Genomic DNA, 17,127 nt, shown 5'->3' on the forward strand with positions numbered 1-17,127 from the left:
AAATTTGAAAAAGAAGAACAAGTGAAATTCACAGCAAACAGAAGGAAGAAAATAAAAGAGCAGAAATCAATGAAACAGAAACCAGAAAAATAATAGAGAATAAAACAATGAAAGTAAAATCTGGGTCTTCGTAAACATCAATAGAATGGAATGACCCTACCCAGAGTGATTAAGAAGAAAGATATAAGTTATCTACATCAAGAATGAAAGACCCTACAGACACTGAAATCAGTGTACATCAGTACAGACCCTACAGACACTGAAAGGGTAATAAGGGAAAATTGTAGACAGCCGTAAGCAACCTGGATAAGACAGGCAAGTTTCTTGAAAGACATAATCTACGAAAGCCACTCGGAAAGAAACTGGTAACCTGTACCTGACTTTGAATCTGTAGCTATAACCCACAGACACACACACACATGCACATCTCTACCTCAATTGCTTTTGCCATTGATCTCTACCAAACATTTATGAAAACAGTACCAATTCTACATAAACTATTACAAAAAAGTGAAGAAGAAATACCTAGCTCATTCTGTACGAGCAGCATTATTTTGACACCAAAAACCAGACAGATTAAAAAAAAAAAACAAAAAACAAAAAACAGATCAACAGCATTCATAGACAGAGATGCAAACTTCCTTAACAAAACGTTAGCAAATCAAATCAGTAATAAGTGAAAAGAATTATGATATCATGACAAGTGGAGTTTATCCCAGTAACATAGCTTAGGTCAATACTTAAAAAATCAAGGAAGTTCGCCGTACCAATGTACTGAAAAGAAAAAACCACAGAGATGTGGGGAACGTGTGTGACCAAATCACTCATCTACAGAAATCTCAGCAATCTAGAAACTGAAAAGATGGCTGCCTTGACCCGATAAAGGGCTTCTACAAAAAAACGTAGAGCTGAATGCACACTAGTGGTGTAAGACTGAATGCATTTTCCCTAAAATCAGAAACAAAGTTAAGGATGTCTGCTCCCACCACTTCCACTCAATACTGCACCAGAACTCCCAGCCAGTGTGGTAAGGCAAGAAAAAGAAATCAAAAGCACATGGGTTGGAAAAGACATAACACTGTCCTGATTTGCATATGACTTGATTATCAACACAGAAGATGAATACAGGACAGCTATCAGAACTAACAGGACCTGTATTATTAAATACTAAAAAAACGAGCTGGAGATGGAGATTTTTAAAAATACCATTTATAATATCGTGAAAAACTATGAAATCCTTTGGGATACATTTAACAGAAAATGTGCAACATTTGTGCCATGAAACAGAAGTAAACACATTATAAGTATATGCACACATATCAAACAAAGGCACTGGATTTCTTCAGTGCAAGAAGGCAAAGCTACAGTCACAGGAATTCTGTAGTTACCTTATGGAATCCTTGGAAATATTAACTCTCAACTACCACCATGTTGTGTCTTGAAAATACAGCCTCTTACCTAGTATTCACACCAAACAAACTATAGAAGGAATGAGTCAGATTTCAGTAAGAATGCTCAAATTCAATAGAAGAAAACTGTGTCACTACTTTCGGTAAATAACCATGAGTGAGAAAAGCATCGAACGTTTTGGCAAATTGTCACAATGCCATGTTTTTTCACTCTTTCCAACCTCACTCTCAATATCACAGACCTGACCCTTAGGGCGTGAACAGCCATCACTGCTTTCTTGCTTCTGTTCATGTATTCTTAAATGGACACAAAATGCAAAGAAATTTCTAAATAGTCTCATGGGAGCAGAGCCCTCCTTCACGTTGTTCACATACTCTGGTCCCACTTGTTAAGTGGCCCATAACACATGCCCCCGGAGGACCCAGGCTCAAAACCGGGGAGACCCACGCCTCCTGGGCTGCTGTCACAGCCTTCTGAAGAAAGCATACGACAGGGATCTCTCATGGTCAGAGAACACTCAGGCCGCAAGAGACTGCCGCTGCACAGGCTCTATTTTCTCCAGCACTGGAATGGTCACAAAGCCAGTTCCGCTTTGCGACCTCCGTAAAACATGACAGGTGAGGGCAGGTGTTACCAGCAAGCAGCTCAGTTTTGCACGGGCAGTACACGGACGGTACTTGCTAAAGGAAGGCATCGGGGACTACTTGACCACACCTGGAAGTCTGCTTCCCCTGGGTGCCCAAGCGCATCTCCGGCTCCCCCTTGGCTTAAGAGCTGGTCGCTATGTCAGAGCCCGGGGAAGGCACACTCTATGACCGCTGCCCTTGGCGGCAGGGGGCAGGCGCACAGAGACCAGGACGCCTCTTCGTTCTCCTCTCATCTAGAAGACGGATGGAGTGAAAACCATCCTTGCTTATGCTGAAGACTGAGTGGGGGCTAATTCTGGCGTCACTGGCACGGCTCATCCTTGTTTACGTTTCCACTGCCAAGAGCAAACATTCGGCTTATTTCATTTACACATCCCACCCCAAGACAGGGAATTTCATACTTAGTTGCTGCCAGAGCTCTTCTTCTTAGTGTGGAAGACGCTGACATTGAAGCAATTACGAAATGCACCCTTTTCAATTCACTGATGGCCATTATTGGCCCCATAAAGAAACATCTGAGCAGGCTGAGTGATTAATGATATTTATCTAGAGTATTGGCACAGAGGGCTTAGATCAAACGGTTGAAGAGGGAAAGCATGGAACATTAGAGTCACTCTCCTCTTTTGCTTTTTAAAAAAGGCATACGGGGCACCTGGGTGGCTCAGCTGGTTAAGTGACTGACTTCGGCTCAGGACATGATCTCACGGTTCGTGAGATCAAGCCCCACATCAGGCTCTCTGCTGGCAGTGCAGAGCCCGCATCAGATTCTCTGTCTCCCTCTGGCTCTCTGTCCCACCTTGCGTTCTCTCTGCCTCAAAGATAAACGTTAAAAAAAGTTTAAAAATAAAAAAAAAAATTTTTTTTAAGTGATAATACGTGCTTCATTTTAGGAGTACAAATAGAGGAAAAAAGATGTTTCAAGCATCAACTGGAAATGAGAAAAATTCAGATGTAAGAGGAGTTTGTTTTTGCTGACATATCCCCTGCGGATCCTTGAACACGACACCATCAGTAAGAACTGACTGGCTGCAGCCTGCAGCCCTCGAAACCTAAAACCTTTTCTAGCGCTAAGACCTAACAGTGCGTCAGGCGGCAACGTTACTGGAATCCGGGTAGGAGACCACTGCTTTCTAATCAAGCTGCCCAAACAAGGCTGCAAGAGAGTCGTGCCGGAGCTTTTTGAAAATGAGCCTGCAGAACGAGGAAGCTGAAAATTCAAATGTACGATTTGCAAGCAGAGGCTTCATTTCTGAGAACCCCGGGAGTAAGAAAGCCTCTCAACGGACACAGCGGCAGGACGGCATGGAGCGACACGCTGATGCCCAGACGGGGAGGGAGGGCCCCCTGTGCCACCTCCCGTGCCAGGGATTTATCAGAACATCTCCCGTCAGCACGCCTTGGGACAAGTGTCAGCCCACCGGGGACGGCCTTCTATGATCCCAGGAGCTGCCAGGGCCCAGGCACGGTGTGTGACAGCCACTGGCCAAACAAAGTGACGTGTGTTTTAAGCAGAATTAACCGTGGTGCCCCATGAGAAAGGTTCAAAATTGTCCATGAGACGTACTCTTTTAATCCTACGCTTTGCTCTAAGACTTTAAATCACCAACGATATTCGGCATAAAGTAAGATGTTAAAAACGTCAAGAAAAGTCAATTACAAGCTTTCATACTCCAGCTCTTTTGCTGCTGTACATATAGTGAAGAGTATATTATAGAGAGTCTCCAACCTGAGCCCAGCTTCCCTCCTCAGCCTCCTGGGGTCACGAGGTTAGGAATGCAAAAGAACACAACTGTTAGTACTGCTGGGCCTGGGCATGCGAGCAGATCAGCTCTGTCGGGAAGGCGTGGAGCGACTGGGTGACAGAGTGAGAAAGTCAAAGCGTCATGCAAAACTCATGCAAAACCACCAATTCCGATTCTCATGCAAGGAGCCGACTCCCCGTGGCAGGCACGTCCATTAAAGGAGACAACTAGGGCCAGAATGTGGAGGCCGAGCACCAAACCGAGGTCTCTCCGGAAGGAGATAGGAGTTCAATCTATTCTAAACAGAGCTAGTCTATCCATTTTAAGTTCCTGGGAAAAATCTAAAATAGAATTCTACTTCACGCATTTCACTAATACCTAAAGGAAGTACTGATCCGAACAATTTAACGTGAAAGGACTTTTTTGTTTCCCACAGAAAAGCCCAGAATCGCGCCGTTCTCGGGGGCGGGAGGAGGGAGCACGGAGGGAGGACAGGCTCGGGGCTGCGACTGACCGTTTGTGGCGTGGCCGTGAGCGTTTCCATCTCTTCATGCGTTAACCAGATATTTCCTGTGGTCTAGGGCGGCCCCAGTGACAACCACATCCAGGGCAAGGGAAGCAGTGACAAAGAGGAAAGGCAGCAGACACGTGAGCCTCGGGCACGTAAAAGGAGCGGGCGGACGCAAAGGCCATTCTTCCCGCCTTCTCGTTTCAGATGCCCACACGGAGAACGACAGAAGGTTAAAACAAGCCCCGCCCCTTGACGGAGAACCACCACGCGCACCACCACTGTGCTGGCAGTGACCCCAGGACAGCCCACCGTTTCTGGAGCTTCGTCTGCCACGCCTACCACCTGACACACGGGAAATGTAAAAGCGACCTATTTGGTACTTCTGAAAACTATTCCTAATTCTCAAGTAACTGTCACTTCGATATGTTTAAAACATTCTCCCCCAAAGCACGAAAAGGAGCACCGTCCCCATGTCTGGCCTGTGGACGGCTCCCCACAGGCACTCCACAGTGATGGGGCCATGTGGACGGGACAACCTCACCTGGGGACCCTAAGAGGCCCAGCACAGGGCTCAGCGTGGCACACAGAACGGCCACTGACTTCAAGGAGCCAAAACACCGGCACCGCTGATGTGGCGCGGCAGACCCGAGGCCCGTTAGCGCCCTGCCGGCCGCTGGGCCCCTCAGGGAGAGGGCTGGCCCGTCTCACAGCGAGGGTCCCTGTTCCAGGTGTGCTTGTCATCACTGTCCGCTGACTCAGCTCGTGAGCGGGGGCCTTCGCCGAGACGGTTTCTAAGACTTTGCGAAAGCCACCCTAACACCTTTGTTTCTACAAAGGTCTAACTGGAAACAACCAGGCAACGGGGACCTGGTCGGACGCCGTGACAGAACATTCCCGGGCCACAGGTCAGTGCACAGACTGACTGCGCATTACAATTCTGTCCCCAAGAATCGAAACAAAGACGCTGGCAATCCTTTCTGTGCAAAGTCCCGGCAAGTCCCGAATCAGGCGCTGACCTGCTTGCTACTCGGAGAAGAACGTGGGAGGATGTGTCCTCGCCAGGTTTTCTCTTCGGAGCAGAGAACAGCAGAGTGGGAGCTGAGCCAACGTACAGAGCCCACAGCAAGGAGCCGGCCCACTTTGTCCCCCAAGAACCATTAACGTTGTCCTCAGATTCGTTTTTTAACGTTCAACCAGGAGGGGCATCGGTAAGGACGGCCAGGGTCTGCCCGCGTGGAGCACGGCCGCGCTCAGTGTGCAGGGGCAGATGCACAGGCTGCTTAAAGCCCTGAGCCCCCGGGGACCCGCGGCTCCCTGAACGGAAAGCAACAACGGGCTGAATAAGTCAGACAGTAAAACACTGATAATAATGCAAATAGGGATCTGAGCTCTTTCCCCTTCGCTTTTGGTAAGTTTGTACTTAAATTAGGGATAATTCCTTGTCTACACTTTAAAAAACTCCTATGTCTATACTGCAAAGTCAAGCTGTTCTGAGAGCATTCAATAAAGTATCTTTTAACCACCCGATCACGTATTTAAAGGCTAAAATGTTAAACTGGAACACTAGTCGTGTGAGGCAACGTGAGCAGCAGATGGGCTCCTTCCACAGGTGCGTACCGTTCTCGAAGTAGGAGGGGCTGACGGACTAGTCAGGGACATGATCTCCTGAATGGCCAGCCGCAGCTTCAGCCGGTGCAGAGGGTTGCTGATGCCGATCTCACGCTGGATCTCCGTGTCGGACAGCGCAGACATGATGGCCCCGCTTTTCACGTTGGCTCGGCAAGCGGCTACGTACCAGGCAGGCATCCCGACCCAGAGCTAGAGACAGGAAGTGTAAAGGCCAGAAGGTTCTGCACGGTGTACGAATGCATTCATCCTGCTCACAGATGTGACGTGCTCCGCCCAGGATTCAAAAGAAACCTACCTCCAGCCAAACAACAACGGTGGGCCCGTCCCACTGTGCGAAAGGTAAACCTTGTCTCCGGGCTTCCTCGAGCAATTCGTGCCTGCAAATAACGAGAGAATTCAACGCTGAAGAGTCACGAGTGCCTGTGGGTATATAGCAAGTGAACAGAGGTAATTCCCTGTGCACGTTTTCAAAAGTATATGGGGCGCCTGGGTGGCTCTGTCAGTCGGGCGACCGACTTCGGCTCAGGTCATGATCTCACAGTTCGTGAGTTCGAGCCCCGCGTCGGGGTCTGAGCTGACGGCTCGGAGCCTGGAGCCCGCTTCTGATTCTGAGCCTCCCTCTGTCTCTGCCCCTCCCCTGCTCACGCTCTGTGTCTCTCTGTCTCTCAATAATGAATAAACATTAAAAAAAAAAAAAAATTAAAAAACAAAAAAAGCATAACAGAGGCGTCTCCTGGCAGAATGAAAGAAATCAGTGTCAACATCAACCAACCCCGGCAACCTTCACGTCCGAGGTAGGACGGCGGAGGGCGTACCTGGACAACAAGGAAAACCACAGGAGGGGGCCGCACCTGCATCTGAGTGAGGAGCTGCTGTGAGGGTCTCAAACACGTCCGGCAAAGACAACAACACAGAACAGCACAGACTTTAATACCGGTAATGGTCTGATACGGCAACTAAGGAACGGGCGGGATTTTGGCGGTTTCTATTCTACACGGCGATTCAGGCTAATACACAGGATAGTCAGGCTAATATCTGCTAAGTTAAGAGACTGGGTCATCCCATGGTTTAACCCACAGGCTTCAGACCCAGAAACTCTGAGTCCCAACCACTGGGGCCAGTGCACACAGGGCAGCCTGTGAGACTGTGATCCTGTCACAAGCCGACACCAGGAAGCCATCCTGGGATCCTCACCGCATCTGAAATATTCTGTCCGCCTGGCTCTAAAATACCCAAACCATTACTTCACCATCTTAACATCTTTAAAAATGATCGTCTACTAATAACATAGTTACGTAAGAGACAACGCTATATAAGCTTTGAGAATTTCACCTCGCTCTTTCATGTTGTGTACGTACGAGGCTTTCTGCGACACACGAATTCTTTCTGAACGGGAAAGGCCTCGCAGAGAAGGTGGGGTAGGACAGAAGATGGTTTACCCTACGTGCCCGGGCATCCTGAGGCATTTTTAAATCCCTCGGTCACTTGTAGTGTTATTTTTCTTTGATAAATTCTGCAGAACACATCACTGAATCTCATGTTTCTGAACAAACACGTTGGCTCTTCAACATATTTAAACAGTATCAGACCTTTCTTAAGACTGTAAAGTCTACGTACAATTCGAGCTCAAAATGTTTCACATCAAGTTTCAAGTAAGTGTTCCTGAAGTCAACCTTAGGTTTCCTGGGGGTAATAAATGTTCTAATTGTGTAGGAAGGATTACACCAGGGAGAGCAACAACTTTTTTTTTTTTTTTTTTAAGTAAGCTCTATGCCCAAGGTGGGGCTTCAACTCAAGACCCTGAGACTGAGTCACATGCTGCACTGACTGAGCCAGCCAGGTGCCCTAGAATGCAACAAATCTTAATAGCCAGAGGAAGGAAGGAAGGAAGGGAGGGAGGGAGGAAGGAAGAAAGGCAAAACTTCCCTCTTTAAAATGAGCAGCAAAGCTATTTACTCACATATGAAAAAGAAATGGGAGTCCACTGGGGCTGTGGTCACCCCGACACGGGGCACCCACACCGGATGGAATAAGCACGGGGGAGAAGGGCCTCCCTCGCCGGGCGGAGTAAGCCATCCGTGTGCTCAATTTAACGCCGCTTTCCGTGTGCTCAATTTAACGCCGCTTTCCGTGTCCTACGGACAAATTCTCAACGACAGCAGCAACATCTTATGCGAACACTTAACGTAAGCCGTGCCACGTGACTCATACACACGCTACTAATCGTTCCTTGGCAGACGGGCCGGGGAGAGACCTGAGCTCCGAAAGCACGGTCAGGGGCTCGGTCCCAAGCAGCCCAGCCCGGCACGGGAGGGGTGCGCACGGCTCTGCTGCAGGGCCCGGGGGGGGGGGGGGGGGGCTCGCAGATGCCCCGCACTCCGAAAGCAAACTGAACGGCGACCGGATTCGTGGCACTCTGTCTGCCACGCTTTGTCTTTTCACACGCAACAGGTATTTAGGGGCACCTGACTGCCTCGGTTGGTAGACCACAGGACTCTTGAGCTCAGGGTCGGGAGTTTGAGCCCCACACTGGGCGTGGAGCCTACCTCAAAAAAACATCTCACGTAGACGCTCGCCGTCCACCCCTACAGGGTTACAGACGGCCCATGAACCCCACTACCTGGAGGTTGGTGTCCACGACTCTGACTTCACCCTCACCTTCCTCCTGGCGGTGGCCACTTGTTTACGAAAAGCCTTTTCTGGTACAGATGCGCTCGTGGGTTGGAGCTCAGGCCCGAGGTCCCGCCGAGACCACGCGGAGGCAGCGGAGCCAGGGCCACGCGGCCGCAAGACCCAGGAGGCGGCGGCGACGTGGGGCCCCCAGCCGGGCAGCCGGCCCAGGTCTCCGTCTGCACTGGGCCCCGTCCCCTACCAGGCCAGAGCGCCGCCCAGGAGACTAAACACGGGATGGACCCGGGGGGGGCGCCTGCACCCCTTCCTTGTCCTGGGGGGTCAGTGCCGCCCCCGTAAGCGGAGGAGCCAGAGCACCTGTGTGCACCCAACCCCTCCTTCGCCTGATGGACGAACTGCGCTTCTGCCGCCTGCCACTGCGGACGGCCAGCTCCCGTCACCTGGGACTCGCGTAAACCAAGGGCCACGTACCCCGGAAGAACCTGCCCGTGTACCCGCACGGTCACTCCAACGATCGACGGAATGATCCGTTTCTCTCCTTGTGGACCACAAGCTACGAAATTAAGCGGGGCGGCTCACACTTTACCGTAAGGACACGAGGTTTGCTTGCACGGGTCAATACTCCAGAAAGCAACGCTCTCCGCCACCAGTTCCGAAGCCTGAAACACGAGGACTAAAGACGCAGGGACTCTCTGATCTGTCTAGCGCTTCTCTGCAATTTTTTTTTCGTGTTTATTTTTGAGAAAGGGCAGAGAGAGAGGAGACACAGAATCCGAAGCGGGCTCCAGGCCCTGAGCTGTCCGCACGGAGCCCGACGCGGGGCTCGATGTCACAAACCGTGAGATCGTGACCTGAGCTGAAGTCCGACAGTTAACCGACGGAGCCCTCCAGGCGCCCCTCGCTTCTCTGAATTTTCAGTCGGCCCCCAGCACCTAACTCTGCACGGGAGGAACGGGAGTTACAAGCCAACATCCTGGAGGCATGGGAGACTTGTCTGACTTTCGCGGTTATTTCCTTCCTTCCTCCGCTCTCAGACGCCGCATCCCCCGCTGTGGCCGCGCCCCCCTTGGTTTACAGAACTCTGCCTCCCCGACAGGGTAAAATGCATGAGCGCTCTGACCGCCGTGGGCCAGGCCTACTGAGCGGGGACCTGATCTCCCTCAAGGACCCAATTCTCGACACCACACGTGATTTTTCCCAACACTCGCCCTAACAGTAAACTCATGTGGAGTGCTTCCCAGCCTTACGGTTAGAGCCGCAGGAGAAAGACACTTAGAAATCTGCTGAATTCTACGGGGAGCAGGCACACGCATGAGGCCGCGTAACCCGTGACTGACAACACGCATCTCACAGTTAGGACATAAATGCAGCGGCGAAGCGGTCTTTCGTAACAAGAAGCGTCTCATCAAATACGACATGACCACCGACACCACCGCGACTCATTCTCCTGAGGCGGACACTGTCCACACTAGGGCACCTCGCGTGGGGACTTACGGGGCCCTACCTCACCACCACGGCTCTGCCATCCGGGCAAAGCACCACTCTCGAAAATCCGAGCATAACTTCTGACTCCCTGAAAACTTAACTCCTCATAGCCCACTGTACCCAGAGGCCTTACCGATAAACAGTCGGTTAACACATATTTTGTAAGTTATGTACGTATGCCATATTCTTTCATAAGACAAGGCAAAGGTTATCAAGAAAATCACAAAGAAGAGAAAATATGTTTACAATACTACACTGGATTCATTAAAAAAAAAAAAAATGTTGCATATAAGTGGACCTTCTATTCAAACCCTTGCTGTTCAAGTGTCAACTGTATGGTCTGGAATTTGCCATGATGATCACGGAGTCCAGAGAACGACCCGCTCTCACTCGGCTGCAGCTATGGTAACACAGAACCAAAGCCGGCAATTTGAACATCTCAGCCCCAGGGAAAGCTACCTACACACACTCTGTGAAATTTAATCACACGCTGGGGCAAATAACTCAATAAAGGCCGTCCTCCTATGACCAAGTACTTAAACATACCTCCTGAGGATGACAAAATAAACATAGGAGACAGAGTGAAACGTTTTGGCCAATTTATGTTACTTCCGATCCTACGTGAAATACACATTTCTGGGAGCAGTGGGGTGGGAGACCCAGAGGGCACTGCCACGAGTCTCACTGTTTCCGTTACAAAAAGCGTTAAGGATGTGAAATGAAACACATCGGCAACATCGAAGGGACAGAATTTTCCCAGCACGGTTCCAGAAGCAAAAGGCCTACTTTCAGTATCAAACTGCACACGGCCAGATGGCAACTATCCAAGTTATCTCAAAACACTTTTATACACTTCAAACATAGCAACATTCAAATCAGACCGCTGTTAAGTGGTTTCTACAAATTTCCATTCCCAGGGAACCAAAAGCCTGACTGTTCCTACGGAATTGTGAGCAGCAACAGAAACCACAGCGTTTCACCTGAAACACAGCCCACGATGTGCCAGTCACGATCGTTATTATGACTTCTGAGAAGAAGACTAAACTGAGGCAGGTTTAAAGGAAAACCGACAGACAACTCCAGGGGCCGAAGGGGAACCGGCCTCTATAGGGACGGGGCCCTGTGGGCCCAGTGTGGCCGTGAGGCCCCGGCTCCAGGCCGTGCAGGCCCTCAGAGCGCTCGAGAGCCACCGGACGCCTCGCCCACTGAGTTCTGCCCCGGCTCAAGGCCCAGAGCCCCAAACTGATCCGTACAGGAGCCGGGGCTCAGGGCCAAGTGCTCCGAGGTCTCACCCTCACGTGAGCCACAACACAGCCTCGCTGCACAACTTCTCAAGGTGGAGTGGGAATCCACGGGAGCCCCTTCACGATTTCACACGTGCTCTACGCCTCCAGGAGGCCCAGTTTAACAAGGACCTCAGGTTCAGCCTGGAGGGAGAGAGTCCCTCTTTGCAGCTACAGAGCTCAATGAACAAACAGCCACTGCTTCGAAACCACGTACGGCTGACAGTACGCAGAGAAGACAGAGAACAGAACGCTTACTTTTTTTGAAGTTTACGGTTTTTCTCAGCCTGTCCGCCCAATTTGCTGAGTCCCAGGGCGTCCTGAGAGGAGTTTTCCACCTCCAAAACAGCAGCTGTGGGGAAGCAGAGTGATGAAATGGGGGGCGTGGCGGGGGGGGGGGTGCTCAACAGGCCACGTGAAGGTCTCCCGACAGGGGGAGGAACCTGCAGGCAGAGTGATCACGGTTCTAGACGAATGACACCAGCAGGACCACCTGCGTGTGGGAGCCACACACGGGACACCAACCTGGTCCCGCGGGATCCTTGCCAGCGTGGCCCGGACGGCCCTTTTCTTTCTTGCCAAACAGGCGGCCGATGGAAGACTTGATGCCCTTCTTCTTGGGCGCTTTGTGCAGCGAGTCCTGGCTACTGTTGCTGCTGCTGGGGTTGCTCACGGGGCCGTCCTGCGAGCCTGTCGAGCTGGGGGACGGGAGAGGATCTTCAACGCGGGCTTGTGGCACATGACACCCCCTCCCCCCCCCCACGCAAGTGAGAAGCACAGGCCCCCAGCTCCCGGGGAGGGCTGCCCCCGGGGAGCTGACGCTCTCTCCCTCCCAAGAAGATCTGGACTCCAAGCGCCCTGGGCCAAGAACACGCGGCAGCCCTTCCAGGCCGTGACCCAGGAGCACGGAGCACATGCACAACCAGAGCCAGCCGGGGACACGGTGCGAGAAACGGCGGCTGCTGGAGCTGCCCGGTGGGGGGGAAGATGGCTCCCCAGAGCCCCTCGGGGCACAGAGCTCGGCCCAGGGGAGGGCAGAGGGGAAGCCTCAGGACGGCCGGTGGTTAGGATCTGGGCAAACGAGGCCGCCCTACAGCCGCCTGCACCGCCGGACTCCGGTCTGTCCCAGCGGACTTGCGCCCCGGCAGCCGCACCCCCAGAGCCCCGGCAGGTGCCCCAAGAACATCGTGCACATAAACTCAGTTCGCTGGCGTTTCTTTAGAATCGCCGTCCCGACCCTTTCTCCCCCAAGAAGATCAAGGGTTTCTCGGAGCTGAAAACCAACGCGCTGGCGTGTCCCCTGTGGCGCCTGGGCCCCTTACTTTCTGGCGTCCCTGATGTCCTCGTGGCTGGCCGCGTGGAGCACCCCCTGGTGCAGTCTGTCCAAGCGCAGGGACCTCGGGGAGGAAGGAGGGGACGTTTCACATTTTATCGTTGCCTTGTCGTCTCGTACCTCTTCGCGCGAAGCCGGCAACTGCGGGGTCGAGAGGAGGGTGACAGGAGTTCACCGCGGGCCCGACAGACGAGCACACAGCCCTGAAATCACAGCCAGGAACTCATCTGAGTAGCTACGAGCTGCGCTTTCTGCGGCGTCCAAAACGCCCTCTTAGTGTCGGCCTAACTCCGGGCCACGCGTTGGGCAGCGGGCCCGCCGAGACCCCGGGCCATCTGCACCCAGCGGGTGCGCCCTCCCCCAGAACCCCATGCCACCGCGAGCCCAGCCCCGGAAGGCAGCGGCGGAGACCTTCGCGAACCACGCCCCGGACCACGTCCCCATCGACCACCACCAGCTGAGGAGCAAGGTGCTGGTCTCCTGACGCCATTCAGAGCAAACCCTGGTGAGCACAGAGGCTTCCCGTGCACGACTGTGCAACGCTCGTTGTCTGGGGGAAAGGGAACCAGCTTGGGCCCTAACCCAGTGTCACTTCCAGTAACGATGCAAAGCCTGGACCTACGAGCACGGGAGGAAAGTGAGAAGGCACCCACACCCCCGCCCCCCCACCCCCTCTCGGGTCTGACTTCTGCTTCTCAGTGACATCTAGGGTGACGTTACAAACTGAAGGACCTCTCTGCGGCTTAGAGGAGGCCTGCTCAACACGGTGGAGACAAAGTGACCCTGGGCTGCCGTCACGACAAGATGACCCCCTTCAGACTCCATTTTTCCTCCTGTAACAGGCTGTGGGCCCTGGAAAGGACGGCGGGGCCACGGACCAGCCAGCGTCATCACCCTTGACAGGTCCTGGTGGTGGGGCAGGGCCGGATCGCACGAGACACCCGTGCAGGACTGGCGAGACAGGCACCGCCAACTGGGTTGGTACCAGGACCTCCGAAGCCGCATGGGGCTCGGGACACCCACGGGGGCCGGGGGTCAGCACCAAGCGGCGCTGAGCTCAGGGAAGACACCAGCTTAACCAGCAGCTACAGAACACCTGCCTCCTCTCCTGATTTCCGTGACCATCATCAGACAACAAAAGGCCACCTTAACCGGCTACAAATTATCAACATAAAGCTGAACAGGGTCAGACTTAAGTAACAGAAACAGATTTCAAATCCAGGGGGAGGCAAGGATATGGAGAAAACAAACACCAAAAGGGAACAGGACAGGGAGCCACACTAGGGACCCGGCTATGAGGTGAGCAGAGACGGAGGGTTCCGGAGGGTTCCGGGCGCAGGCCCTCCCCTGTGTCACGGCGCAAGCCCCCGCCCGGCGCTGGGTCCCGCCAGACTCGGGCCTATGGGCCATTTCGGTCTCAACCAAAAGGGAGGCTCCCGCAGGGCTGGGAAGCGCAACGCCCGTGCTGGCCCCGTGCGCGCGGACCTGACACCCACTTCTCGTGCACCTAGTCTTCATCCCCCAAAGCCTCCAAGGAGCCCTCCAAGGAGCCGTCAGTGAGCTGCGGGAGCAGGCCGTCCTGCCTGGGCGTTCACCACACGCCCCTCCCTCCCTCCCTCCCTCCCTCCCTCCCTTCCTTCCTCAAGAAGGTCTTGCTACCGAGGAAAGGGCGGCACGAGCCAGCGGACTGCAGGGCGTGCTCTGCGCCCCGTCGCCGGTGAGAGCTCCCGACCTCTGTGGACCGTGCACCGATGGGCAGTCTGTGGACACCCCGAGGGCCACGATTCTATCGCTGTCCTCACTTACCAGGGGAGCAAACCAGGGCAAAAAGGGGGTGATTAACATGCCCGGGTCACGAAACCACCTTTGACGGAGCTGGCACTCGAACCCGGAGTTTAACTGAACGGCCACACCGTCCCTGCAGGGGAGGGGCTCCCCCGGCTGCCGCCCAGCTCCGTATCAGAGGCACGGCCCTGTCAGCGCGTGGCCGGGCGGGTCTGGGATGGGGGTACGGTCCAGGGAGCAAAGCATCCCAGTTATGAGGGGGGCGCTCTGGTCAAGGGTCCGGTCCCGAGGCACGGCACTTCCCGTGAGAAGGGGCACACCCAAGTCATGGTCCTCTGGACACAGGAGGTGCCCTGCCCCGGCCCGGGGCGCCATAAAGGAGAGAAGGGCGCCCGAGCAAAGGTGGGGTACGTGGCAGAGTGGTGTCGTGGCCAGCGTCTGCGCTGCAATGCGGCCTCGGGCACAGGACCCGGGCTCTCGGCCTGTTTCCACATCTGGAAACGGGGGTGACCACACACGCTGCGGCTCGCAGGGGTGTGGGCGGGGGCCGGCTAACAGGCTCCTAAACCACTGCACACAGCAGCTGGTGGACCCCAAGAGTTCGCCGAACGCAGCTGGCCATGACTGTCCAAGGTGGTGATCCCCAAATCGAACATCTAGGGCTCGGCTTCAGTCATTTCTCTTCCTAGAAACTTCTATGTCTCACGTAACTGAGTACGCAGCGAGCAGGAGACAAACGAGAGAGAAAGGCAAGCTCTCACATCCCTCGCAGGCGCCATGGAAACCGGCCGCCGAGCTCGAGCGCCCAGCGCTTCCCGGGACACACCGGCCGCTTGTCGTGACCCGGTTGTGGTGCCCGCTCTGCGAAGCGACGGGCACTCTCCCACCCGCCACAGACAAACACAGGTAGGTTACACTACCAAGCACTTTACCTTTCTACGACGCTTCCTTAAATCGCTAGGCTGACAGAGGCATGCAAAGAAATGAAGAGAAATCAGATTTACTGCACGCTCGGAAGTCACAAATTCAAGGACCAGAAGAGGCAAACGTGTTTTAAAAACAACAACAGCACGGACATAATCGAGATAAGGTTTAGAAACAACCATAACTGGAAACAGAACTTTCCACCACACATTTAAACCTAATAGGTTATTCAACATTTATTAGAGAAACTGTAAATTATTACTCAGGAAGATAAGATTCCATTACGACGTACATAATTTATTAAAATACGGCATCCTGTGTAACAAAGAGATCTAACAGCTGTCTATGCTAAAGCTTTCTGTGACCGTTCTCCTTGTGGAAAGCCACGTTCCGCTTTTACGCTATCAACCTCGTGGATGCCCAAGAAGTGACCGCCGACACCCGGTAGAACACCGAACCGACCTACTCTGGTTAAGGACCTGCTGGATGTTAGTGTCAAGTCCTGACCTAGAATGTGAGTGAAGACTTCCCAAGAATCAACATGCTGTGCAGGTACGTGACAAAAACGGGCGTGAGAGAGGTGACAGCTTCACGTTGTAGGAGCCCCGTGTTTCCGTGTGGAAGGCGGTACGTGTGCCCGGTAAGCCCATGAGGTTTGGAGTCCTGACCACGAGCGTCGGCACCACAGAGCGTGCTGTGTCTGATCTCTTTAGAAGAAACCCTTCGCTGACGAGTTATCTGTGTCACACCCGCATGCACGCGTACTACACGGTGACACGCTAAGTGCCATTGGTCACCATTGGGGCGAAACCCCACTACCTCACGAGAAATGAAGACAAAGCAGGAACGACACGAGAGAGCCACGACTGACCACAGACGCTGCACACACAGGATCACGGCCGCGGGAGCACGCTGCGGAGGGGCTTACGGCGTGGGGCAGAGAGGGGCGGGGGGGTGGGCGAACAAGATACCGGCTGGGGGACGGGAGGCTGAGGTCTGCGTGAACAGCGGTAAGCAAGCGAAAGGACGAGACGGCAAATGAAAACCCAGCACGGAAGCAGATACACTCTCGGCCGGCACACAAATTCCACAGCAGGGAAAAGAGCCCATTATTTTTATGGCGACTTTCACAAATTCTCCGAGAGGAAGAAAGCGTGAAACCGCAGATGAGACCGTCCAAGAGTTTAAGGTACGAGCTGGTTAGCTAATGGTGCGAATTATACACAGAGTGACGTCAAAACAACACAAAACGGACTAGTTCCCGCGTCACGGGCCGCGGAAGAGAGTCGCAGCTGATCCAATCACAGGCTGGCCAGCAGCGCAGCCGGGGAGAAAAACGACAGTAGCGGCACAGATTCCGACAGACGCGAGCGCACCCAGAAACACAGCGTCGGGAACGTGATCGTAGGCGGAAAGAGGTGACGTGCTCGCCAAACCTAAGCTACGTACGCGGCGAAGTTCCGCGACATTCCGCAGAGCTGCGCGCTTCGCCCAGAAACCGCACGCTCACCGCGTCTCCAGACACCGAGGAGCGAAGACGCGCTCCCAGAAGCCGTCCCCGCGTGGGGCTCACACACGCACCAGCGTCAGGACAACCAACGCGAGCTTTACTTTACTGCACTTTTTGGCGCGCGCCCCGTCCCCTCCAGTTGGGCATCTCTAATGCGCAGAAAGACAGCACCGCCTCGCTCTGCGCCTTCTCTACCGTCCGTGCTTACTGTGGTGAAACCGCCGACTCCCCGAAAAC

The 17,127-nt window shown here is 53.6% G+C and overlaps 1 protein-coding gene across 8 annotated transcripts in view; it reads right to left on the reverse strand.

Annotated features, from left to right (window-relative positions):
- PPFIA1 (PTPRF interacting protein alpha 1) overlaps positions 1-17,127 on the reverse strand; it is a 90,192-nt gene that overhangs the window by 11,454 nt on the left and 61,611 nt on the right. For 3 of the 8 annotated variants that reach the window (XM_053202794.1, XM_053202790.1, XM_053202787.1), the window contains 8 exons: positions 15,389-15,418; positions 12,661-12,812; positions 11,864-12,036; positions 11,597-11,690; positions 6,235-6,316; positions 5,928-6,128; positions 4,314-4,376; positions 3,784-3,810 (listed from right to left, as the gene is read on the reverse strand). In XM_053202794.1, coding sequence (XP_053058769.1) covers positions 3,784-3,810; positions 4,314-4,376; positions 5,928-6,128; positions 6,235-6,316; positions 11,597-11,690; positions 11,864-12,036; positions 12,661-12,812; positions 15,389-15,418 — 822 coding nt within the window. The remainder of the gene's footprint in view (positions 1-3,783; positions 3,811-4,313; positions 4,377-5,927; positions 6,129-6,234; positions 6,317-11,596; positions 11,691-11,863; positions 12,037-12,660; positions 12,813-15,388; positions 15,419-17,127) is intronic. The other 5 variants (XM_053202793.1, XM_053202792.1, XM_053202788.1 and 2 more) reach the window with 4 other exon arrangements.

Source organism: Acinonyx jubatus, chromosome D1 (genome assembly GCF_027475565.1).
Source record: "Acinonyx jubatus isolate Ajub_Pintada_27869175 chromosome D1, VMU_Ajub_asm_v1.0, whole genome shotgun sequence".
Taxonomy (NCBI): domain Eukaryota; kingdom Metazoa; phylum Chordata; class Mammalia; order Carnivora; family Felidae; genus Acinonyx; species Acinonyx jubatus.